General features: G+C 36.1%; 1 protein-coding gene across 1 annotated transcript in view; it reads right to left on the bottom strand.

Annotated features, from left to right (window-relative positions):
• Positions 1-2,734: 2,734 nt before the first annotated feature.
• Positions 2,735-25,946, bottom strand: part of LOC147386579 (furostanol glycoside 26-O-beta-glucosidase-like) — a 45,603-nt gene continuing 22,391 nt past the window's right edge. Inside the window, exons 4-13 of the mRNA XM_086423579.1 lie at positions 14,098-14,173; positions 10,360-10,431; positions 10,174-10,261; positions 9,868-10,084; positions 4,251-4,369; positions 3,941-4,158; positions 3,667-3,698; positions 3,445-3,544; positions 3,222-3,321; positions 2,735-3,021 (exon numbers count right to left, since the gene is read on the bottom strand). Coding sequence (XP_086279705.1) covers positions 2,835-3,021; positions 3,222-3,321; positions 3,445-3,544; positions 3,667-3,698; positions 3,941-4,158; positions 4,251-4,369; positions 9,868-10,084; positions 10,174-10,261; positions 10,360-10,431; positions 14,098-14,173 — 1,209 coding nt within the window. The 3' untranslated portion in view covers positions 2,735-2,834. The remainder of the gene's footprint in view (positions 3,022-3,221; positions 3,322-3,444; positions 3,545-3,666; positions 3,699-3,940; positions 4,159-4,250; positions 4,370-9,867; positions 10,085-10,173; positions 10,262-10,359; positions 10,432-14,097; positions 14,174-25,946) is intronic.

Below are 25,946 nucleotides of genomic sequence, written 5' to 3'. Positions count from 1 at the left end.
AGCTGATTTTTATTGGCTTGGCTTGAAGGGTGATGTGAGAAAGCATGTACGAGAATACGACATTTGCCAATGTCACAAGGCTGAAAATGTGGCACCGGCTGGTTTACTTCAGCCCTTACCTATCCCTTCTCGTATCTGGACGGATATCTCAATGGACTTCATTGAGGGCTTACCTTCATCTCATAACATGAACGTCATCATGGTGGTAGTTGACCGACTATCGAAATATGCTCATTTTATTCCTCTCTCGCATCCCTATACTACGGCAATGGTGGCTAAACTCTTCCTCGACCACATATTTAAGTTACACGGCATACCTGCATCAATTGTTAGCGATCGGGATCCGGCTTTTACGAGTGCATTTTGGCAGGAATTCTTCAAGTTGCAAGGTACCGAGCTGAAAATGAGTTCAGCTTACCATCCTCAAACCGATGGCCAGACTGAGATTGTTAACAAGTGTCTTGAGAACTACTTAAGAAGCTTCTGTAGTACACGACCCAAGGAATGGTATCGATGGGTTTCCTTAGCTGAGTATTGGTATAACACCAATACACATTCAGCCATAGGTCTGACACCCTTTGAGGCAGTATATGGGGTGCCACCACCCCGTTTACAATCTTATATCAAGGGTACCACTAAGGTGCAAGCTGTGGAGCAAGTTCTGAAAAACAGGGATCATCTTATACAAATCCTCAAGAAGAATCTTCAAGATGCTCAACAGAGGATGAAACAATTGGCGGATAGGCATCGAACAGAGCGCTCCTTTGAAGTAGGTGATTGGGTTTTCTTACGACATCAACCCTATCGCCAACAGTCCCTGGCTCTCCGAAAGGTTCTTAAATTATCGCCAAGGTACTTTGGGCCCTTCCAAATTATTCGAAAAATAGGACTGGTCGCCTATCAATTGAAGCTTCCCGAAGGAGCAAAGATTCATCCCATATTCCATGTCTCATGTTTGAAGAAAAATTTGGGAAGCAATGTCCAGGTACAGCCAGCTCTACCCATTATTCGGATCTACATCCTAACTTGCAAGTTATGGGTTGGGTCGTAAACCCAGATTTTGGAGTGTTACATTATCCATGTCCTATGGATCAAATCTTTAAATGAGCACCTTGCACCCTTTATGCTTAATCTAGATAGTCCATATGTAAATAAGTTTCAAGATGGTTTATCATTAACTTAAATATTGGGTGGTAGAGATTCATACCATATGAGTGAAGGAATCATTGCTTTAATATCATATTCTTAGTTTTCAAAGTTAAATCTTCCAACCTAAGAGGCTTTGACATGCTCTTAGGTTGAGTTTTCAAAAGAGGTTTGCAATTGAATAGTGTAATTATTTCTACTGTTGGTGAGTTCATGTTTTCAATGGATTTTTCTATCTTGCATTTCAATTCTAGTAATTTTAATTTCTATTTTGCTTTTCAAATAACAAATAAACGGTTTTAATCTTGGTTCAATTCTTCCTCAATTTGAGTTAGAGTTTTGTCCTTATCCTTGTGATTCGACACTTAATTTCATTTTGAGTACGGTAAATTTTATTTGTGCGAAACGAGCCATACGACATCAACATTTGCATCAGTAATAGCATTCACATAACACGACGAACAACAATCACTTACGTTACACATGATTTTAAAAGGAAAATTCCAATTGGATGGTTGAATTATAGGTGCAGATATCAATATACCCTTTAACATATCAAAAGCTAATTTGCCAGATTCGTTCCACTAAAATGAATTCTCTTTTTATAAAGATTATATAAAGGTATAGATATGGAGTTTAAATCCTTTATAAATCTTCTATAAAATCCTACATGACCCAAAAAAAACTAATTTCTTTAGCATTTTTAGGGGTCGATAAATTAACAATGAGATCAAGTTTTGCATTATCAATTTTGATTCTATTAAAAGAAATAATATGTCAAAAAACAATCCCCTCAAATACTATAAAGTGACATTTTTAAAATAAGATTATTTTCTTCACAACAAATTAAAATAAGTTCAAGATGATGTAAATATTTATTAAAAGATGGGCCAAATACAGAGAGATCGTCCATTAAAACTTTCAAAAATCATTCAATCATATCAAAAAATATGCTAAGAATTGTTAAAAAGTGGTGGGAACATTACATAATCTGAATGATATTCACTTTTAACAAATGTACCAAATAAACATGTAAAAATGATTTTTCCTTGGTCTTTAAGAGAAATTTTGGTTTAGTTATATTTTGAATAACTACCTAGGAAGCAATAATATGGGTGTCCTACTAATTCTTTTAACATTCGATGTATAAAGGGTAACGAGAAGTGGTCTTTCCTAGTAACAACATTAAATTTTTTGTAATTTATACACATACGCCAACCAGTAGTGACTCTAGTTGGAACAAGTATATCATCAAAGTTTCAGACTACAGTAACTTCAGATTTCTTAGTAATCCCTTCTCTTAATAATGCATCTTCAACTTTATTATTTTCCCTTTTTACACACTTTAAATCTTATAGATTTTTTATTAATACCCCTTCAATTTTATTAATTTTCAATTTTTACCCCTTTAACACCAAAGAGGATGCTTGTGCCATTGGCACGGGCAAACTCTAGTAAATCTAATAATCCTTAGCTGGCCACTAAGGAGAGAGAGATACTATTATTCTACTAATCTTCAAAGATTTACAATAAACCCTAATACTAACAGAGTTTATAACAAAATCAAGAATAGACTAATATAATCAAATCAAAGTAATTTGTATCTGATAAGGTTTAATGCCTTGGAATACACCTTATTACATTGTCTCCTATAATAATGTAAGAGAGAGAGAGTGAGAGGAAGAGAGCTAATTAGCGTTGGCTTCAATATGCTTTTTCAAGAACTGTGAGAACCACTTAGCAGATTTTTTAGGGGTTCTTTCGAAATTATCGTAATTTGTGTAGTTAAGTCCTAATCTGACATCATAGCCGCCTCCCAATTCCACAACATCTATCATCGACCATACCATGTACGCTTTCACGTTCACATCCTTTCTATTACACAAAAGAGAAAAAATAGATTAACATTTTTATCCTCAACAATAATAGAATAATAGAGAAGAATTCATTATGATCTTGGGCCCTCTGAAAGGTCCAACCAATGGCATATTATATGGATGACTAGTTAATTATGCCACTGATTGAATGCCTTACAAGATCATATATGATTTTTCGATAAAGGGTCTTGAGCTTACTTCAATGCTTCTTGAACTGCTTTGAGATGGTTACTAACAAACGTGATTCGGTGACCATCATCGGTTATTAGTCTATCTTCTCTAGCAAGGTCAACGACCCCTACATTTATCATTGAAAATTTCGTAGTCAAAAACATGAAACTGGCTCTCATCCAGGGGATTTCATTTGTAGATCAACAAATCATCTTCAAAGTGCATCACATGATGCTCAACTAAAACAAACCATTCTCAGTGATGTAAATCGCAGGATTGTTGTAGCTCTCCTTCAAATTTATTAGCCCATCTCTTAGCCCATCCGGTGCCATGTAAATGTTTTCGGCGATCTACATAATGAAATAATAAGATTTAAATATTTATAAACCAATAATTTTCTTACTAAAGGCTACTCTAATTAAGAAATCAAAAACTTTAAACAAGTTATGAAATATTTGGTGACCAGCCTTACATTTTCTCCAAGGGGTTTTCCATCCCTATCCTCTATGAGAAACACCCACACACAAAGAAAAAAAGATTAGATAATCTCAACTATACGATCTATGCAAAACTAACCACACCTAAATGATTAGATCAATATCAAACCAATCTTTAGATATTGTTGTGGAACATTTTGTTGTTGTTGTTCTTTTTTCGCATTTAAAGACAAAATGGAAAATATTTTTTTTTTTTCAGAAAAATATGAAAAATACATGTAATTAGGGATATTAGTTAGCTAGTCTCACCTACTGCTTCCAGATATTGGTCGTTATCAAAGTTAACAAGCCCATTGGGATTTACTGGTACAAATCTGGCATATCTTGAAGTATAATAATTGATACCAACAAAATCATAGGCTCCTTTAATCAATTCTTTATCTTCAGCTGTGAATTCTGGAAGTCTGTCCCTCACCAAACTTTTAACTATAAATGGGTAATCTCCATAGACAAATGGCTCCACAAACCTAATTAACATTGTTAATAAATAAAAAGGTTATTAGACTTTAAATTTTTATTAATCCAAAATATTCAATTAAAAATTTAACTAGTTACTAACAATTCTGTATGAAAGGCAAAGGCTCTATTTGCTGCTTCTCTATCTTGTTTCAATTCGGGTGAGTATGGCTCAAACCATATAAGGCTCACCGTCATACCCATTAATCCACCTTGAGTGTCCTGAAAAATAGTCGAGAACAAAATGACAATTAGAGGAAATCACAAACCATTTAGAGAAAAAAAAAAAATTTATGTTGCAAATAACACATATCATTTTTAAATGTGGTCTATAATTTATTTTTTGGGGAAGGTTATACATGGTAAGATCACTATATGCAACAATAATAGTATTACTCAAGAGATAACAGGAGATGCATAAGCTAAACAAATAGTAAAGAAGATTTCATTCAAATATTATACACCAAGCATGGAAAGAGGTAATTCAATGCTTGAATGAGGTTTAAGGAAGGTCGTTATCACATCTAATTCTTCTTATGTTGTGGATATCTATATTGAATAAGGTAATTCTTATTTCTTGGAAGCATGTCTTTTTTGTGACAATATATAATCCAGAACCTTATTAGGGATTTTTAAGCAGTTTACACAATTGAGTTCTTTTGGAGGGATACTAATATTAGAGTCATCCCTGACTCTACAATTGTTGGATCGGTGGAATCACTCCTAGCTTAGATTAAGACTTTAAGTAAGATAGGATTCTATTTCTATTAGATTAAGATTGTTTTTAATTGTTCATACAAAGAACTGCCTATAGATAAGGTCTTAGATTACATGGGTAAATTTAAGGGTTTGACTAGGATCCAATACTCAAGTTGACCAACAAGTGGCTCCAAAGACACTATTCAATCAGGAAGGGGACAAGAAAGATTTGTCTTTGTTGCTACAAGAAAAGGTGATGTTAAGTGGTGGTGAAGAAGAGACGAGAAAGACAAAAAAGGATGACCTTAGAGGTTTGGGTAGAGTTTCGACCCTTGAGCTCCAGAATTCTTGTCCGATCAATGGGACCACACTACTTAAATAGAGGAGCTCTCCTTCACCCTGTTTGCCTTGGTAACCAATGCTGGCCTGAATGTCAATGGTAGGTAGGATAAACCATTGTACAAGGATGACCTTATTTGTCAAATAGGTCATCCTTGGATAACAAACCTTCCTTAGGATCGGCAAAATTATATGTCAGTAGTATTGATAGTTCCCACTATAGTGATAGGTTTCCCTAGGGATTGATAAGGGAAAATAAGGGTGTCAACCCTACTGACACCTCCAAAAGGGCAGTAATTCCTACGTTCTGCCATCTACTAACCCTGACACTTGCTTGCTTCTCATCTCTCGTCCACCAAACCTACACCTCAGAAGCTCCCCCCTTTAGCACCTATATTTGCATTGTCCTTGGTGTAGAGTTTACACTACAAGTAGCGCAAGAGGAATGTGCCCTATGGCGCCTACTGTTATGATGACTCCGACACCGATCAATAGGCCCATCACTCCCTTATGACTTGGCATACTTCTAGTGGTGTATGTACCCTAGTTGGCATCCTTGAGATACGTACCCAACATGCCTAGCAACATTAATTAAATAAATTTAGATTGTTTTAAGAATTCTAGTTGAGTTAGGAGTTCAATTTTTTTTCCTATCTAAAGACACCCAAAGCTGTGAGTTAGTTAGTATTGAATTGTGTAATTTTTTAATAATATTTTATTTTTTCTCCTCAACTCTTCCACTTCTGCTTTTTTAGATTAGATGTGTGTGTGGCATGTTTTTCTTATTTTGTTTGTGTGTTTCGATTATTGATCTCTTTGAGGTGTTAAGTTTAATATTTGGTAGAGATTGGAGCATAGATTAGTATGACTATTACGGGGTAACTCTACCAATTGGTATCAGAGTGTAATGGTTTGTTGGAATAAAGTGTTCGATACGACTAATCAATGACTTTGATTGAAGAAGAAGATGATCGGTGAATCAGGTCTTTCATTTTCACATAAACTCAACAACTCCAACTATGATTTATGGAAATCAACTATGGAGTTGTACATGTTGGGTCACGAGCTTTAGGACGTGACGTGTGGAGACAACATGGTGCAGCCAAAAGATCCTGTGTCGAAAACAAAGTGGAACGCCAAAGCTGTTTGAGCTCTCTTTACACTGAAGCAATTCATAAATGGCGACATGTTGATTCATATCTTGCATGCAAAGAAACCAAAAGAGGCATGCGACATATTCGCAAGTCTATTTTCAAAGAAGAACACGCTTCACTTTCAACTTTTAGAAAAATAAGATTGGAAGCCTTGAACAACGGATACTCTATGTGATAGAGTATTTCCTCGCATGAAGACAACATGTAAGGAGTTATCCCTATTAGATTCAAGAATATAATTTTGGATACCAAGATAAGCAAACTCTTAATCCATGTTCTATGACCAGAGTGTGGTGTAGGTGGTAGCCATTGTTGAGTGGGTGACACAACCTTCTATGGATGACTTAGTAATGAGATGGCGCTCATCAAAATTAGTACCTCGAAGATTAAAGATAAGGAAGAAGCAAGGTTCACCAAACATTAAAAAGGAAATTAGCAAGGCAAATCTAAATCAAAACACAACAAAAACATATTTAAAATGAGGGAGATACCAACATCAATAGAAATAAAAACAAAAAGATACGTGATAAACATATTCAAAGGTCATGATATTGTCGTGAAGACTCACGACATTCAAAAATTAGCAAGCAATAGGAAGCTAATGATGAGGAATATTAGGACCCACAAAGCATCAGCTACTGAAACACAAGATACATCCACAACACAACAACTGAGATGATTAAGGAACATGCATTCACAATTGTGGTGGAAGATCAATATGTTGAAACTAATTTTGCCTTAGAGTATTGCACATAAAAATAGAATGCAACCATTGATTATGTGAAGGATTGGATCGTTGACTCAGGCTATTCAATCCATAGGACGGGTGATGGGAAGAAGTTCATAACTATGAATATGAATGATGGAAATCAAGTGGTTGTGAGGGTTGACAACTCACAACATCTGGTAAAGCATGTGGGTGATACCGAAAACGTGGCAAGATTTGGCGATGATTAGTTACTACATGAAGTCTACCTTATTTCTGGCATGGTGAAAAATTCGTTATCTGTTCCACATATAACTAAGATAGGATGATACGTATTGTTCGGACCCAAAAACATGCAGATCTTTAATAATGTCAAAGTAGATGGCATACTTGTGATGAAAGGAATGAAAGTGAAGTCTATGTACGTAATGTCGGTAGAAGAAGCATACGTAGAGAAGACTTAGAAGCATGAGACACTAGACCTTTGGCATGCATAGTTAGGGCATACATAATTCAAAAAAGGCTTCACGAGATGGCAAAACGTAAATTTGTCAGAGGACTACCGCAGCTAGAGCTTCGTTTAGGCACACTATGTGCATGATGTCAATTCGACAAAGCTCATCGACTATCTTTTGAAGAATGTTGAAAGAACCATTGGAAATAGTGCATACCAACGTCCCTAGCAAGGTGAAGTACTTGTGGAGAAGTGATAAGTGCTACATGATCACTTTCATTGATGATTTCTTGAGATTTATTTAGGCGTACTTCTTGAAAGATAAATTTGAAGCCTTTGGAAAGTTCAAGGAATGTCATGCAGGGTAGAAACATTGATCGATCACAATATTTGTTGCATACGATCAGACAATTGTAAAGAGCATACCTCAAAAGAGATAAACAAGTACTTGAAAGAGCACAAAATTAGAAGACAACTCGCTTGTGCAAACATACCCCAACAAAATATAATAGTTGAATGGAAGAATTGACATTTGGACAACACGTGTCAATGCATGTTGCACTCTAAAAATGTATGACTACATTTTTGACTGAGTATATGGCGATACTGGCATATGTGATCAATCAGTTGTCACAACCTTGGCTCAAGTTTTATTCTCTAAATGAGAAATTGCTTGCGTAAGCCAACAATAAAACATCTTCGTATTTTTGGGTGTATCTATTATGTTTTTCCCATAGAAAATCTATGGACAAAACTCGATAAAAGGGCATTAAAGTGAATATTTGTGGGTTATGATACCAAGAGAAAAGGTTGTAAATCTTGTGATATATGAACAAGGAACTTTATGTCTCATGAGATGTAATCTTTGATGGAACCAAGTAAATAGTTGGCCAGAAGTTTAATTTACTTAATGCTGATACAATCAAATATTGCTTATGCAGTTGGAGTAGTAAGCAGATTCATGTAGAATCCAAGAAAATCATACTTGGAAGTAGTTTAACGCAACGTACGACATTTTAAATGCATAGTTGATTTTGGGATTCTTTATGAAAATGGAATCTCTTGTGAAGTAGTTAGGTACTGTGACGCTGATTATGCAAGAGACTTATCAACATGTAAATCCACTATTAGCTACATATTCAGCTTGGGTTTAGAAGGAGTATATTGGTATAGCAAGAGAGAATCGATGATGTCACTTTTTTCAATTGAAGCAAAATGTAGAGCAACAATTGAGTAGCTCATGGAATTGATGTTAAACATCAAACAACAGAGTAAATTATCAATGGGATTATACTACGATATGGGAATACGATTCAATTGATGAAAGTCCAGTGTTTTCTACTCATATGAAGCACATTGAAATGCATCATCATTTCATTAGAGAAGATATTGAAAGGTGATATTAGTCTACTCCCAGTTAATACAAAATAATAGCTGGCGAACATCTTCACAAAGAGAATGTCATTTCTAAAGTTCTCCAAATTTTGATGTAAACTTGGTGTCATGAGTAAAGAGTCGGCTTTTAGGGGGAGTGTTAGAGTCATTACCGACCTACAACTATTGGATCGATGGAATCACTCTTAGATTAGATTAAGACTTTAAGTTAGATTAAGATTTTATTTGTATTAGATTAGGATTGTTTTTAATTAAATAAAGTTAGATTATTTCAAGAATTCTAGTTGAGTTAGGAGTTTAATTTTTTTTTCTTCTATAAAAAGACACCCAAAGCCGTGAGTTAGTTAGTGCCGAATTGTGTGAAGAAATGTTTTAAAAATATTTTATTTTATTTCCTCAACTCTTTCATTTCTTCTTTTTTAGATTAGATGTGTGTGGCATTCTTCCCTTGTTTTGTTTGTGTGCTTCAACTAGTGCTCTCTTTGAGGTGTAAAGGTTAATATTTGGTAACTCTAACAGCTAATAGAGGAGCCGATTAGACCATAAGGTTATTATGAATCTACTATGTGGTAACTCTAATAGCTAATAGAGGAGCCGATTACTTTGCTCATAAAGGTGTCTCTACTCTACACTCGTTGGTTCATCTATCTCTTTCTAATATTCTTTTTGAGTTATATGTGATTTTGCAAAATGATTTGTATTGCAATTAATTGTGCATGTAACCCCTTTTTTGTTTCTAATGAACGGTGGAGGCCCTAACCTCTAGCTTATAGATTGAAAAAAAAAGTATACATTAAGACACTAGATTATCATCATGATGACAATTGGATGTGTTTTATTATCCAAAATTATAATTTCTTAGTGATAGAGTTTATCTCAATTGGGGATTGTATACATGTTATAAAAAAATACTGTTAATTTTAATCAAAATAATAAACACAGTTTCATTATTTTGTCAAATTCAATTTGTTACCAGATAATTTGATTTGTAATGTCTAACAGCAGTTGCATGGGCCAATATGAGGTTTTGAGCAACAATGTAAGGATATCTTGCAGGATCATCTTCTCCGACAAGGCCCCTTAGATACCCATATTGGGCGTAAATATCTGGCTCATTGATTGTTCCCCAATATTTGACTCTATCTCCAAAATTTTTGAAGCATATGTCACAGTAGTTTTTGTAATCTTCCCTAGAAGCATAAAAAGAAAGTAAACATAAGTTTGAATTAAGAAATTAAACAAAATGCTCTATGTCAAATAAATAAAATGAGATACGTACACAATCCTTTTATCCAAAAAACCATTATATTCATTTGCTAAAGCTATCGGTAAGTCCAAATGGAACAATGTCACAAATGGTTGTATTCCTGAAAAATATTTTGAAATAATTTACTTAGTCATAACAACGATAGAAAAATGTATTTAAAATTACTATTGGTAAGAAGAACAATTAATTTGTTCTTACCATTTGCGAGTAATTCATCTATGAGACTGTTGTAAAATTGGATACCCTCTAGATTTATATCCCCCTTACCATCTGCAAGATACCAAAGTCAAAGATATTATTAAAAAGTGAATATGTCTATCATTTTATACTAGTATGGTTTTAGTTACACATTTACAAATACTATTTTTGATTTTCTATTATTATTTTTTCCTTTCATTTGTAGAGTTAACTTGCTTGTGTTTTATGGGACCCAATTACCTTTCGCCAAGAAATAAAGCATTCTAACCCACACACGATAACATTATAATATTGTAACATGTTTACAGACATTTTATCAGAGTCATGATAATTTGACTACCCCACGTGGCACACTCAATTGACTCTTCTGACGTGACAAGTTCGAGAATCGTAGATCTGTACGCCTCAGGATACACTATTCCCTTGAGATACACATTTTTTTGGGGAAGTGCTTTTTTGTATCCCGAGGCATATAGATCTATGATTCCTGAACTTGTCACATCAGGAGAGTCGATTGAGTGTGTAATGTCTTAGAAACCCATTATGTATCCTGAGGGATTCATATTGATTGTTAAGTTTTGGTACTTAGAAATAAATATTTTTTTAGAAAATTATTCTTGAAAATCTGATAACACCATTAGGTTTGTATCGAAAAATTATCCAAAATAAACTATAAGATTGAGAAAATCAAAGCCTGGGACATAAAATTTTTAAATAAATAAATAAATAAATTCAAAAATGACCTATACATCCTTAAGTAATTATAAATACCAAACTAATTAGAAATTTACAAGTCTTTCATTCTCTTCCCCAAAGACAACCCCTAGCTTCTCTAGAGATAAAAGATTGATTCAAGGACTGTAGAGCGAGATTCAATACTTGACAAAAGAAAAAAAAATTTCTCTCATCAAGGGCTTCGCGTGGAATCTAAGGATATTATGATTTCGTCAGAGATGAAAAATGAAAATTATCTAAGAGGGATATTAGGAGTTGATTACAAAGCCATTACATCGTAGAAAACATTAAATAAGTAGGAACTTTCCCTTCTACCCTTAGTTATTAAGTTTTTAGTAAAAAATCATTTTACATCCAAATCTATGGGCACATTCTTCAAAACCTTGCATGATTAGATAATTTCAATCCTTGATCTTGTTTTTCATTTGTAAATCTTGTTTAAAAGTTAGAAAAAAATATATCTATTAGTTTTATGATCATGAACAATTGAGAAAAATTTTAAATGGATTATGGGTGAGTTTTGGGTGAAATCAAAGAAGAAGATAAAAATTATTACACTCAGTCGACCCAACAAGGCTCGGTTGACCCACCCAACATCCCATGAAGGATTGTAGAATGCACTCCTCTCAGGTTTGGTCAACCCAAGAAAAGTTCGATCGACCGACCCTATGTTAAAATGCCATTAATTTTAGTTTTTCATTTACTTTAAGTTACTTAATAAAATTAGGGATTACCCCCCATTTGAAAATAATGAGAATGATTTAAAAATCCAAATATCTATTTATTAAAATCTAATTTTTGATTTCAATAATAATACATAATTTACAATGTTTTTGTTAGATTTTCAAATCCCGTTATTTTTTACGTTACTTTGAATTAAACTATAAAAATTACATGATGTCAATCTTCTATTTAAGGCTTTCATTTCTAAAAACCCACTTTTACATTTAGAGAACTTTAAAAAATCACTTTTTTGATACTTAGCCAAATTTTCACAACTTTTCACAATTTTAACTATTTATAATTTTATCGCATTTTCCAAGTTTTTTACTCAACCAAAACCATCATAAGGAATTGGTTGATGCCTTAGAATCACTGACACTTTCTAAAAGATATATACTATAATAAATATATAGGAAGATAGATGGATAGAGAGAACTTATGTCCTCAACTGATTGATAGGACAATGCCTCCAAACTTATGTAATGGCTATGCCACGTTGTGCATGAAAAATAGATAGATAGATGAATATCTTATGTTCCCACGACCATGTGAGATATGATTGTTGGATGTATGTTATTGGAGGACACTACCATATCTTGTTTGTATTTTTGATATAAAGAAATTATATATGTATATATATATAAATAAAACTATTTTTGTTTACTAGAAAAAGATCGTAGAAAACTTAAAAAGAGTGACGCGTTGCTATACTTCCGAAAGCGATGGGTCAATCTAAGGTAACACTTGATGTTCTATTATCTTGAGTAGTATGTGATACCTTAAAGAGTAGTATAGCTCGTGAGATCTAAGAATTTCTCATATTCATTCCTAGAGAATATTTGTGTGTAAAGACGATCTTTGTATAGTGTAGAGATAGTTTAAGGTTCACAAGTATTGCTTCTTAATAAGTTTAGATGTAGGAAGTTTTTTTTGGGCTAGTTAGTGATCACTAAGAGTTTGTAATGGTCAAACGGTCGATCTTACCATTATTTGAACTCATTATTGGCTTCTTGGTCAACAACCAGTTTGAGCTTGATAAATGATTATCCAACTATGGTATGTTAGATCGGCCACAAAATTAGATAAGAACGATGAAATTCTACACCAAAGGTTAATTATTGGAATACCGATTTTTCATAGTCGAGGTGGTTATATCAGCGTGTCCGTCAATACTCTTATTGATTACACTGTTGTGTATGTATTATGTATCTCTTTATTGTATGTCGATAGACGAAAATTTTACTTTGTAAGTATGATGAGATAATTACTTTGTTAAAAGATTTGATCGATAGATAACTTATTATATTTATTATATATTTATTATTTCAATTAGTCTTTATTCAAATGTTATATGTTATCAAAATTTGCATGATTTAAACTTCAGAATGATTATACGTGACATACTATAACTAGTGTTAGAATGATAGATTTTCTACTAGATAACTATCATTTCTCAGCCTAACATTCACCTTTTAGATTTTGCAGTTGTCGATGAGACATTTATTGATAATGAGATTTATAAGGAGGCACCCGAGGCTTAGTATTTGAATGAGAAGCCTCTTTCGTCAATTTGAGTGGTCTTAAAGTCTTAATAGTTTATTTTATGTTTCAGATTGAAACTCTTATGTTTAGGTATTATGTGCCAATTTATATTTAGTACTGTCATCTAGTTATGTCTTGTTTCAGTCAATACAATTTTTATTTTGAAATTTGAAGATTTTGGATCATAATTTGATTGTTACTAGGTTCCACACTTTGTTAACCTTTCGTATTATTTATATATTTCTGATGCTTTATAATTGTTTATCAAGATCTATTTTTCTTATTATTATATGTTATCATGGGATGGGATGATTAATCATTCCTTGAGATCTAACATAGGAATCTTTGGGATTCGTGTTGTATTTTGGGACGTGACAAAGTGTGCCACGTGGGGTAGTCAGAATATCATGATTCTTTATCTAAATAAGTTAGATTTTTTTTTCTAACCCCTTAATTGCTGAATTATTTGTTAATGTGAACAAAATGTTTATAAAACACTTATTATTATTGTTTTTTTAAAACATGTTTATTGGAAAAATCATCCCACCTCTGGGAATTAGGCATGGATGTCCTTAATTAAACCAAGTAAAAGAACACTCTGACCATATATTCATTGGGCCTTAGCGTAATCTTAATTTATTCCTGCTGATGATCATTATCATAGCTTTGATTTTAACTAAGGGGACAAATATAATTTAAGAATTTTATCACACAAAAATAGTAGGTTGAAGAACATACTAGGAAGAACTCTGCTCCAAGAGATGGAGAATCTGTACACATCCATTCCCATTTTCTTCAGCAATTGTACATCATCCTGCAATTATAATAAAGTGATAAACTATAATTAAAGTAAAATGTCCTTATGACATTATTATCAACTTATAACTAATGACAATTTTCTTTGGTCTTACTAAGATTCATATATATATTGAACTTAATTCATTTGATGGGGAATTTATAATATGATGGAGATTCCATATTTTATGGACCCTACCTCAATCGTAGACTCTAGATTCTTTGCGAAAATATTGTGACATGGCTAGCCCACTTCAAAATCTTTGAGGAACACTAGATCCTATTTACTTCACATGTGAATGGTCCATGTTTTGATGAATATTTGACATTTCTTATTATTTTCAAATTTACACCCTTTGACCTCGGTCTTTTCTTATCAACTACTGAAAATGAATAAAATGATTAAGAAATCTTTGATTTTTCTTCCCAAAAAAAGTCATCTTGATCAACATCTTGGGTATAATGATGATAGGAGATGAGACAATGATATATGATAGACAGAGCAGAACCATGAAACTCAGACCTCCAAAAGGACCTATCTTAACTATTTCCACGTACAAGCTATCAGCAATCAAAGGAGACTTTTTTATTGATAATATCTTTTAAGTTTACGAGTGTTCCATGGTCTAGGTAGCTCTTGACCAGACATTGTGGACAAGTAGTAAACCCCTTTTTGAAAAATTTTAATTACCCTATAAGGTCCTTCCCAATTTGGACCTAATTTCCCACTATCCAGCTCCTTTGTATTCTAGAATACTTTGCGTAATATTGACTCCCCTTCCTTGAAATGCCTATGGTGGACCCTTCTATTAAAGTAACTTTGCAACTTTAGTAATAAGTCTCTAGCCTTATTAGCACTGCTTCTCGCTTCTCTTCCAGCAAATCTAACTCTGATACTATTTGTTTGTTATTATAATCAATCTACAGCATATTTGATCAAAATTATGGGGAAATTATTTTCTGTGAGTATCATTACTTCTATTCGATCAGCCATGGCAAATGGAGATGCCCCTATAGAAGTCTTGGCAGTTGTCCTGTAGGCCCATAATACTTCGTGTAGGATTGGTGTCTATCTACTCTTCACTTCTCCCAACCTCTTCTTTAACATATCTATCAACACCTTATTTGTGGCTTTGGCTTGACCGTTGCCCTACGGATATTGTGGCGTAAAGAAGAATTGTGTTATCCCATACTCCTTACAAAATTCTTGATCTGCTTACCTGTGAATTGTCTTTCATTATCTAACATTATTATTCGGGACAAGTCGAACCGCCAGACTATGTTTTCCTATATGAATTTTTGTACTTCTTGCTGGCGAATCCTGGCAAGAGGAAGTACTTATGCCCACTTTGTGAAGTAATCTTTCGCCACTAAAAAGAAAGTAAGATCCCTGGAGCTCTAGGTAGTGGACCCACTAGATCAATTCCCCACTGCGCGAAAGGCAAAGGGTTGACTAGGAAATTGAGTTGCACTGTTGGCTAACGAATGATCCTACCATGTTTTTGGTAGTTGTTGCAACGCTTAACGTGCAGGGCTACATCATTTTGTAAATAAGGCTAGAAGTATCTTTGTGATAATACTTTATGTGCTAATTACCACGCACCCAAGTAGTTGTCACATTTTCCTTCATGGATCTCTCTTAACACCTTCTCTACTATTTTTAGTGTCAAGAAGTGTAGGAGTGGCCCACCCACAAATTTTCTATACATTTGCCTTTCCATGAAAATATAACTTCTGTTTTACTTGTCTTGCCTCCTTCGTTTCACCAGACAATTGCCCTTCCTAGAGAAAATCAATGATAGGGTTCATCCATCCTTGATCTCTTATCATAGCCACTACACTGACCAACTTAGGTTCATCTATCTAGGGTCTATCCTAGTAGTCAAGTGGGAGCTCTCCTTTATTTCATCCTACCAACATAGAGGCTATGAAGGCTAGTGCGTCTGCATGCCTATTGTCCATTCTAGGTATGTACTCTACTCTTACTTCCCCTGTTCGTAGTATGGTAGATCTGATCTTCTCTAGGTAAAGTTGCATTTTGGGATCTCGCGCCTCAAATATTCTATTAACATGGTTAACTACTAGCTGTGAGTCACTGTACACTGTGATTTCTCTAACTCCCAGCCCTTCCAACAAGTTTAGGCCGAGTAGCATCGCCTTGTACTCTATTTCATCATTTGATGCCTTGAACCCCAGTCTGACTGTCTTTTCTATCCTAGTACCATCAGGAGTGAGTACTACCCCTCTTATTCTAGATCCGTCTAGGTTTGAAAACCCGTCCACGTAGACCTCCAACCAGGTTGATTGTTCATCTCTTGCCCATCTTTCGCATTCATTAACTCCTCTATCAGCAAGTCTACTTTTTCTTCTATTGGGAAGTCAACTAAAATATTCGTAACTATTTGCCCTTTTAGTGAGACCCTAGGCTTGTACTCAAATCCGAATTTTGCCAACTACGCAACCTATTTCGTCATTCTGCCTGACCCTTGTATCTTTCCTAAGACTTACGTCAAGGGATATTCTATGATTATCTAAAATCTATGGGCTTGAAAATAAGGTCTCAACCGTAGAGCCGTGTAGACTAAAGCTAGTCTCATTTTTTCAATCCTTGAGTATTGTGTTTTTTCTTCAGTGAAGGTTTTGCTCAAGAAATAGATGGACTACTCTACTACTGTCCCTGTCCTGATCAAGATTGAGCTAAGCATATACTTAGAAATTGTCAAATATAGGCCAAGTTCCTCCATAGATTCTAGTTTAAAGAGTATGGGTGGTTCCCTTTGGTACTTCATCAACTTTGTGAAAGCCCGCTCACACTCCTCTGTCCATTCAAACCTTGTGTTCTTCCATAGCAGCTTGTACAGAGGTCTGCATTTATCAGAAGACTTGGATATGAACCTGTTAAAAGCTGTTACCCTCCAAGCCAATTTTTGAACTTGCTTCTATGTTTTTGGCGAGGGCATCTCTAGTAGTGTTTTGATCTGATTCGGGTTAGCTTATATCCCTTTCTTCGTGACTAAATATCTTAGGAATTTTCTTGACGTTAGTGTAAAAATGCACTTTTTAGGGTAGAGTTTCATTCTAACATTTCTTATTCGTGAAAAGACTTCTTCCAAGTCAATGACGTGATCTTCCTTCTTCTTACTCTTTACCAATAAATCATCGATGTAGACCTTCGCAATATTCCCTAATAGATTCTTGAAGAGTTCTATCATTGATTTCTGATAGGTGGCCCCCGCATTCCTCAAATCGAAGGGCATGAGTTTGTAGCAGTATAGCCCTTGCTTGATAATGAAGGTTGTCTTTTCTTGATTTACAGGATTGAGCTGAATCTGATTGTAGCCAGAGTAACCATCCATGAAGAATAACTTCTCATAGCTCGGAGTGGCATCTACTAGTTGATAGATCACCGGCATCAGAAAACTATCTTTTGGACAAGCATTATTTAGAATTATGAAGTCAATAACACTCTGATTTTCCCATTCTTCTTTGGCACTACTACTAAATTAGCTATCCAGTCAAGGAACTGCACTTTCCTAATAAATCCTACTCTAATCAGTTTGTTCACCTCTTCATTTACTACTTCTCAGAATCATGGTGCTAACCTTCTTGATTTCTACTTTATTGACTTCATAGCTGGTTCAACATTGATCCCTAGCATTTCCTTTATGAACTTGGAGAAAGCATCCATGTTTCTTCTCAAACAATCTGTCAAATCCTTCAGTTCCTCTGGATCTAGTTCTTCCCCTATCCCGATCAACCTTCCTTTCCCTACACCCACCATCCAGATATTTTTCAGGCATGGGGAATTATTTTGCTCAACTTTTCCCCACTATAATTACTATTGTTGAGTTTTTTCCTCGGAAAGCTTCTCCTTACCCAATGTCACACCTGGGCTATCACCTAATCTTCTCTGATATCCCACATCCCCTATGATGTTGGGAACCTCAAAAATTAGTAGCATGTTGGTGAAATAGCTTTTATTTCGTGCATCCACCATCTGCCCAAAATGGCATTGTAAGTAGAGCTTGATTCGATGACCATGAATCTAGTTATCAAAGTTATGGGCCCTACCTACACGGACAATACTATCTTTTCCCAGGGTTGACTAGTCTTCCCATCAAATATAATCAGAGGAGCTCCTACCTAGGTCAACATGCTCTTGCTGAGGCCCATCTTTAGAAAGACTGAAGCGTATAAGATATCGACTGAACTGTCACTATCAATCAACACCCTTTTGAGAGTGAAAGTACCCACCTGGAGGGTTACTACCCCAATGCATCATAATGTAGTCTCACCACACCTTCTAAATCTTTCTCTATGAAATCCATAATCTACTCTCCATAAGGCTCCATCTGCTTTGTGAACCCAATCCTTGTCGTGTATACATACGCAAAATGTTCTGCCCGCCATCTCTAGACACTTTTGTCAGTCTTGTCCGGGCTTGACCTCTTGGGCTTTTGCTTTAGGACCACGTGAATCACCAATGCCTTTCTATCCTACCCTTCAATAGGTGGCTATTCGTGCCTCTGATTCCTATCTCGAGGAGGATCTCGCCTTCCTCTCCTCGGCAAGTCCCTTAGCAAACCCTACTCTAATAGCCTTTGTAAAAATCTTCTCAAGGCCTAACACCTGTTAGTAGTATGGGCCCGTACCTTCTGATATTTGAAGTACTACTTATCCTGTTTTATCTGATCTCGAGGAAGCGGTATTGGCCACTTGTAATAAGATTCATTCATAATTAGGGGCAGGATTTCACTAAGATGCATAAGGAAGTACGTCCCTTCTCTTCTTTACTCTCTACTCTACTCGAACGGTCTCTTCTTATTCTTCTATCGTGGCTGATGTTGCTCAGTAGGCTTTGCCATAGTATTTATCACTTTACTAGGCTAAAATCTAAGTATCATTCTTTAGTTAGATATATTTCTCTTCTTTTTTGAACTATTCACTTAATATTTCTGGTCTCCTTTCACTAGAGACCTATACACCCTTGAGCATGATGACAAAGAGTTCTTGGATAGTACTACAGTCATTTTCTTATCGCAGCTATCAAGGGCCATTTCCTCTTCCCTGAATCTCCTTGTGAGCTGTTTGAAGCTCTCCCCTTCCTGCATCCCCATACTGAGCAGAGCATCTACGTCTTCACCAACCTTGTTATTGCAGATGTAGCACGCCAAAAAAACAGTGCAGAGCTCATCAAAGGAAACTATCAGCCCACTTGGCAACTTGTGGGACCAAGACAATACGTTTTCTTGTAGACTAAATGGAAAAATCTACACATTAGGCCTTCATTCCCTTCCCAAAGTATAACCATCTATCGAAAGTGGAACAAATGCTCGACAGGGTCCTTCGTCCCAAAATAAGGGGTGAATCGTGGTGTTACAAATTTCTTCAAAATCTCCTCAACTATGATTCCCATCGTGAAGGGTGATCTTTGAATACCCTTGACGGCTTGCACCACCACCGTGCCTATATATGCACTCTTCACAGTTTCTTTCTTCTTCCAGATCATTTGTCTAATCTCTTCTTGGATTAAACCCATAATAGCCTCACCTCGAGATATTGCAACAGCAACAGTTTCTATTTCTTCCTTATCAATTAAATTTCGAGATTCGGTGTTGCCTTCGGCGTTTAAAGAGCTATTGTTTCCTACAAGAGGTAGAGAATCTGGTTGTAGGAGATCTTGCCTTATTCTACTAATTCTTTATATGCTAGCACAAATTTTGGTTATGTTCAACCAAGTCAACCATTTTCTTCTACATCTCTTCTTACTAGTTTCTTATGTCCTCTAACATTGTCATGAGATTAGTGTCCACGACTAGTACAGCAGGTGGAGGAGCATTGACTTTGGTTGTTTTAGTGGATCTCGCCATTGTTTCAATTGAAATCAATCTGCTACGGTGGTTCCCATGGACTGAGCCAAATTTTTAGAGATAGAATCTGATAATGCTATGATGGACTCTACTCTACGGATCTAAAGTTGCTCCTTCATTCTCCTTATAAGCACCGGTGTGGTAACTACAAATAATTCTCCAACGCGCAAGTTAGAGTTGCAAAAGAATAACAATAATAATCGATAGAACTATATTCTTCCTCAATCGGCCAAAAGACTTTTAGCTTCTGTCAATACCTCTATTTATAGCTCCTTCTTTCGAATTAGGGTTTCTCCCTTTGACGGGATACGATCCCGGAGAATCCCCTAATTACCAAGATCCTAAATGGAATTGGGATCTTTGGGATTAGGTCCAGGATTCCAGGAAGATCTCCTCCGAGATCTTTGGACTTGACACGTGTAAGTCAGGATTGTGCAACTTCCCAGGCCAGACCTGCCCTACCAAGCATATCTGGCCTATACTAATGCTACCCTACCCTACTTGCCAAGTTGGACGCCTTCTACCTTGGTCTGTTCTGTTATTAGGTAATGTTGGGAATGCTGACTTACACATAGTACCACTTAACCGTTGTAGACACGTGTACGGTCTGGATATTCATGCAATTATTATCCTCTACAAAATCTGTTTCAAACTAATAAGATCTTCCAAGGATTTCTCTCAATCGAAATCCATATCCACCAATAAAAGTTAGATTAATTAAGCCAAAAACATCTTTTAGGAATCCTACAATTAGGGGAAGAATCAAATGAAGCCCTATGCATAGACTTCCAGATTCAAACTCAATCCCTACAAGAGGAGTATTAATTGATAACCTCGAATGAATTCTTTAGAAAACGTTGTGATTCAAAGTTTGGAGAGAAGCTCAAGAAAATGAAGTAGCTTTAATGGCAACCAAGACATATTTTAGATCTGTGGTTTTTTTTATTGTGGTCGACGTGATGGAATCTTATGTGGCAGCCACATAAGTAGAGGAGAGATGGGTTGAAAGCCTTAAAATTCTCTTCACGTTAGGATAGGCGATTGAGTATGGCACGTGAGCTAGTCAGGTTATCACAACTTTTACCGGCCTCCATCATTCTGTCTTTTTAGGGATTTAAACCTTCTTAAATTTTGAATGTTAGTTTCCAAAACACCATTAACCTTACTGTTTTCAAAGCAACATTTAGTAATTTAAGGGAGATCATTAAGATAAGATGTATTCAACATGCCACAAAAATTAATTCTACTACCTAAAATGCCTTTTTCTCTTCTACTAAAAATATCTTCAAATGCATATTTCAAATTTATTTTAAATGCATCGGCAATTAAAGACATGGAGTGACCCAAAATGCCATGTTATCTTTTTTGGGTGATGTTATTATTTTTAGTCAAATTACCATTTATCAAAGAATATATTATTTAAACAAATTTAATTCCGTAAATCTTATATTATTTATTTATTTACTGCAAAGGGTAATATTCACTCAATCATCCAGACCGTACACGTGTCCAAGTTGGTTAAGTGGTACCATGCATAGATCAACATACAAAACGCTGCCTAGTAGAAGGGCATGTCAAGGTAGAAAGCACCTGGCTTGGCTAGAAGGGTAGCATAGCACTAAGCAAGACTTGGTATGCCACGTAAGACTAAATTCGTCAAAGAATATCCGTAATTTTGGTTTGCGCTCGTCAAACCCAGAAATCTTGAAGGAGATCTCCCCGATATAACATATCCAATCCCAAAGATCCCCATTCCATTTAAGATCTTGGGAATCAGGGGATCCTTCGGGATCACCTCCTACGAGAAGGAAAAACCCTGATTCAGATGAAGGATCTATAAATAGCACAATGAACACAAGCTTAAAGATCTTTTGGTCAATTGAGAATCTAACCAATAATATCTATTATTCCTCTATTAATCTAACTTAAGTGTCGAAGAGTTTTTGGCAGGTACCACGTGTATAGTAACAGGGAAGTGGAGGGAGCAACTTCAGATCTGTGAGGCAGAGTCCATCAATATCGTTCACCGAAATCTGACCCCCACAAATTTGGCATTGTCCGTGGGAACGTTAACAACATATTGATTTCAGTCGAAACAATGGTGAGATCTACTAGAACAACCGGAATCAATACACCCCACCCTTGGCACCAGCCCCAGATGCTCAACTTCTGGCAATGTTAGAAACCATGAGGAAATAACAAGAGAATATGCAAAGAAGATGGATGACTTGGCTTAATAGAATCGCAATCTAAGTCAATATTTTAAGAACCAACAGAAAGCAAGATAAGATCTTCCACCGTAAGATCCTCAACCTTATGTTGAAGATGATCGTGCCTCAAATGCAGAAGGTAACTCTCAACCACGAGACCCGATTGAAAAGGGAGGAATGGAAGTTGTCATTGCCCCTACTCGAGTTGAACCCGTGGTAGATTTAACTCAAAAGGAAATTAGAGATGATTCGAAAGGAAAATGAAATGATGAAAGGTATGGATATAGGAACTGTGGCAGCACAGGCCATCAAGGGTATTCATAGATCCCCCTTCATAGGAAAGATCTTGGCTGGAGAGATTCTAAAGAAGTTCATGCCACTACGTTTCACCCCTTACTTTGGAATGAAGGATTCAATAGAGCATTTGTTCCACTTTCGATAGATGCTCACACTGTGGAAAGAAAACAATGATTTGATGAGCAGACGTTTTCCCTCTACCTTGTACGGAAATGCTCTGACTTGATTCCATAAATTACCATATGAATCAATAGCTTCCTTTAAAGAGCTTTGTATTGCCTTTATAACTCGATACATTGGCAATAAGAAAGTTGGCAGAGATCTAGACGCTCTGCTCAACATGAGATTGCAATCTAGAAGGAGCCTTAGAGATTTTAAAAGGAGATTCAAGGAAGAATCGACGACCCTAGAGAGTTGTAACGAGAGAACGACCATAGTAGTGTTCAAGAACTCTTTGCCATTCTACTTAGGGTTGTACAGGCCTCTTGTGAAGAGGAGACCAGAAACACTAAATGAATTGTTCGAGAATACATCAAGCTAGAAGTTGACCCTCGAAATTCAGTCGAGAAGAGCAAGGTCATACATAGTATGACAAAACCCAGCAAGCAGTTGTAGCCAAAGTAGTATAGCAAAAAAGAGACCTCTCGAGTAAGAAAGAGAACAGAGAAGGGAGAGGACGTATTTCTCTATGTTCCCTAATAAAATTCTACCCTCATCATGAATGAACCATATTTCAAGTAGTCAGTACCTCTCCCTCAAGATCAAATAAAATAAGATGCGCGATACTATGAGTATCATAAAGTATGAGTCCACACTATCAACAGGTGCCAAGCTTTGAGAAGATTTTTGCATAGATTGGCAAAGTAGAGCCAATTGAGGGACTTGCCAAGAAGATAGAATAAAAGCCCTACCGAAATAAGGATCAAAGGCCTAATCAGCCACAAGTTGAGGGGCAGGATGGAAAGGCAGTAGTTATACACGTTATCCTAAAGCAAGAACCTAGAAGGTCAGGCCTGGATAAGGTTGACGAGAGAATCAAAAGACGGCAAGCAAAGCACCTTGCTCACGTTTATATGACGAAAAGTGGGCCCACAAAGTAGATGGAACCCTATGAAGATTAGATCATGGCCTTCATGAAAAAAGATCTGGAAGGTGTGGTAAGGCCGCACTATGATGCACTAGTAGTAACTCTCCAAGTAAGTACTTTTACTCTGAAAAGGATGGTGATCGACAGCAACAACTCAGTCGACATTCTATACACCTAAGCTTTTCTGAACATGGGTTTCAACAAGAGCATGCTGACTCAAGCAAGAGCCCTCTGATTGGGTTTGATGGGAGGATGAGCCAACCATAGAAGGAGATAGTATTGTCTATTTTGATGACTAGGTTTATGGTCGTTGAGGTAAGCTCTTTTTACAATGCTATATTGTGTAAATGGTGGAACCATGAGATAAGAGTAGTACCTTTGACATGCGATCCTAAGATTTCCAACACCACAAGGGATGTGGGACATTAGAGAGGATCAGGTAGTAGTCCAAGTATACACACTAGGCAAAGAAGAGCTCTCTGAGGAAAAAAACTCAGTAATAACAAGTACAGTGAGGAAAACTAAGCTTATTAAGCCCCCATGCCTACAGAACATCTGGATGGTGGATATAGGAAAAATAAGGCAAATTGGGGTAAGGGTAGTTCTAGGCCCAAAGGAACAGAAAGAACTGGTAGACTGCTTGAGGAGGAATATGGATGTTTTTGCCTGGTCTATATAAAAGATGTCGGGGATCAACTCGAAAGTGATTTGCCATCATTTAAATGTTAAGTCAACAACAAAGCTAGTAAAGTAGAAGCCAAGAAGATTATCACCTCATTTCAGGAAAGCGATAAATGAAGAAGTGAACAAACTGATCAGAGCAGAGTTTATCAAGGAAGTGTAGTTTTCTGATTGGATAGTTCATATAGTGGCAGTGCCAAAAAAGAATGAGAAAATTAGGGTTTGTATTGACTTTATAAATCTAAATAAGGCATGTCCTAAAGATAGTTTTTCTATCTCAAAGATTGACTAGTTGGTAGATGTCACTTCAGGTCACAAGAAGCTGTTATTTATGGATGACTATTCTAACTAAAACTTGATTCAATTCAACCTAGTAGATCAAGGGAATAAAACATTCATTACTGAGCAAGGGCTACACTGCTACAGAGTCATGCTCTTCAGACTGAAGAATACAGGAACAACTTATCAAAGGCTAGTAACAGAGCTCTTCAGAGACCTGTTAATGATGATTGTGGAAGTCTATATTGACGATTTCTTGGTTAAAAGCAAGAAGAAGGGAGTTTATGTTGCTGACATGAAGGAGGTCTTCTCTCAAATAAGAAAGGTTGGAATGAAGCTTAACATGGAGAAATGCACATGTAGACACCCCAATTTGAACGGGCCCCTACTTGAAAGGGCCCAAAAACAACAATCTTTCAATAAAATTGGCCAACAGACCTCAAAAAGCCAAATTACTCAAATATGGCATATTGATCGAACCGAGGCCCTTGAAACCTCCTAGTGGTCTACTGGGTCCACCAAAAGGACTTATCCTACCTCTCTCCAACCTCCACCGCTTCGCTCCCAAAGCAAAAATACTCGATTTTTCGATAAATTCACCAACGGGCCTAAAAAGTCCGATTTGCCAACACGTGGCGTTTTGATCAATCCAATGATCCCCAAAATCCTTAAAATGATAAATAAATGCAAAATGAGATTTGGGATACTTACCACTTTCCACAATCTTCACCGTTCCGCTCCCGAATCAAATTATCCGAAGCCCATCTAAAAGCCCACGAACCCTCAACACACACAAAATGCGTTTCTCACCTTAACCCCTAACCTAAATTTAATCCCACATCACTTAAAACATACCCACCCTTGAAAACTTAATCCAAATGACTCCAACCAATTCCTAAAATCCAAAACCCTTTCTAAAACCCAAGTCCAATACCCCTAAGCCCTTATCCATATCCAACCCATTAACCCTAACCCAGAAACCACTACCCACATCAAACCAATCATCACTTTTTCATCAAAAATGACACATGTCATCACCTCATCTCACCTCCCTCATCAAACCACCAACTCCCATCTCCTTCTCTAAAAAATTAACTACCTCATTACTTTTTCTCTAAAAAAAATCACATCAACTCACACCCCCCTAACCTACTATCATTACTTCCTACTAACCAACCATCACCTTCCCATAATCTACCCTTATCATTACCTACAAACCTATCTCTACAACCTAAACATACACCCCTCCTCTCAAATCAAATACTCATTCTCTCCTATCAATTAAATTTAAACCCCTAATCTCCACACATCTTGTCACATGTCACCATTTCCCTCACCCTCCCAACCACCCTCTTACACTTCCCATTC

This window comes from Akebia trifoliata, chromosome 14 (genome assembly GCF_017979445.1).
Source record: "Akebia trifoliata isolate Shusen 1 chromosome 14, ASM1797944v1, whole genome shotgun sequence".
Lineage (NCBI taxonomy): Eukaryota > Viridiplantae > Streptophyta > Magnoliopsida > Ranunculales > Lardizabalaceae > Akebia > Akebia trifoliata.
This window is presented reverse-complemented; position numbering and strand designations above follow the sequence as displayed.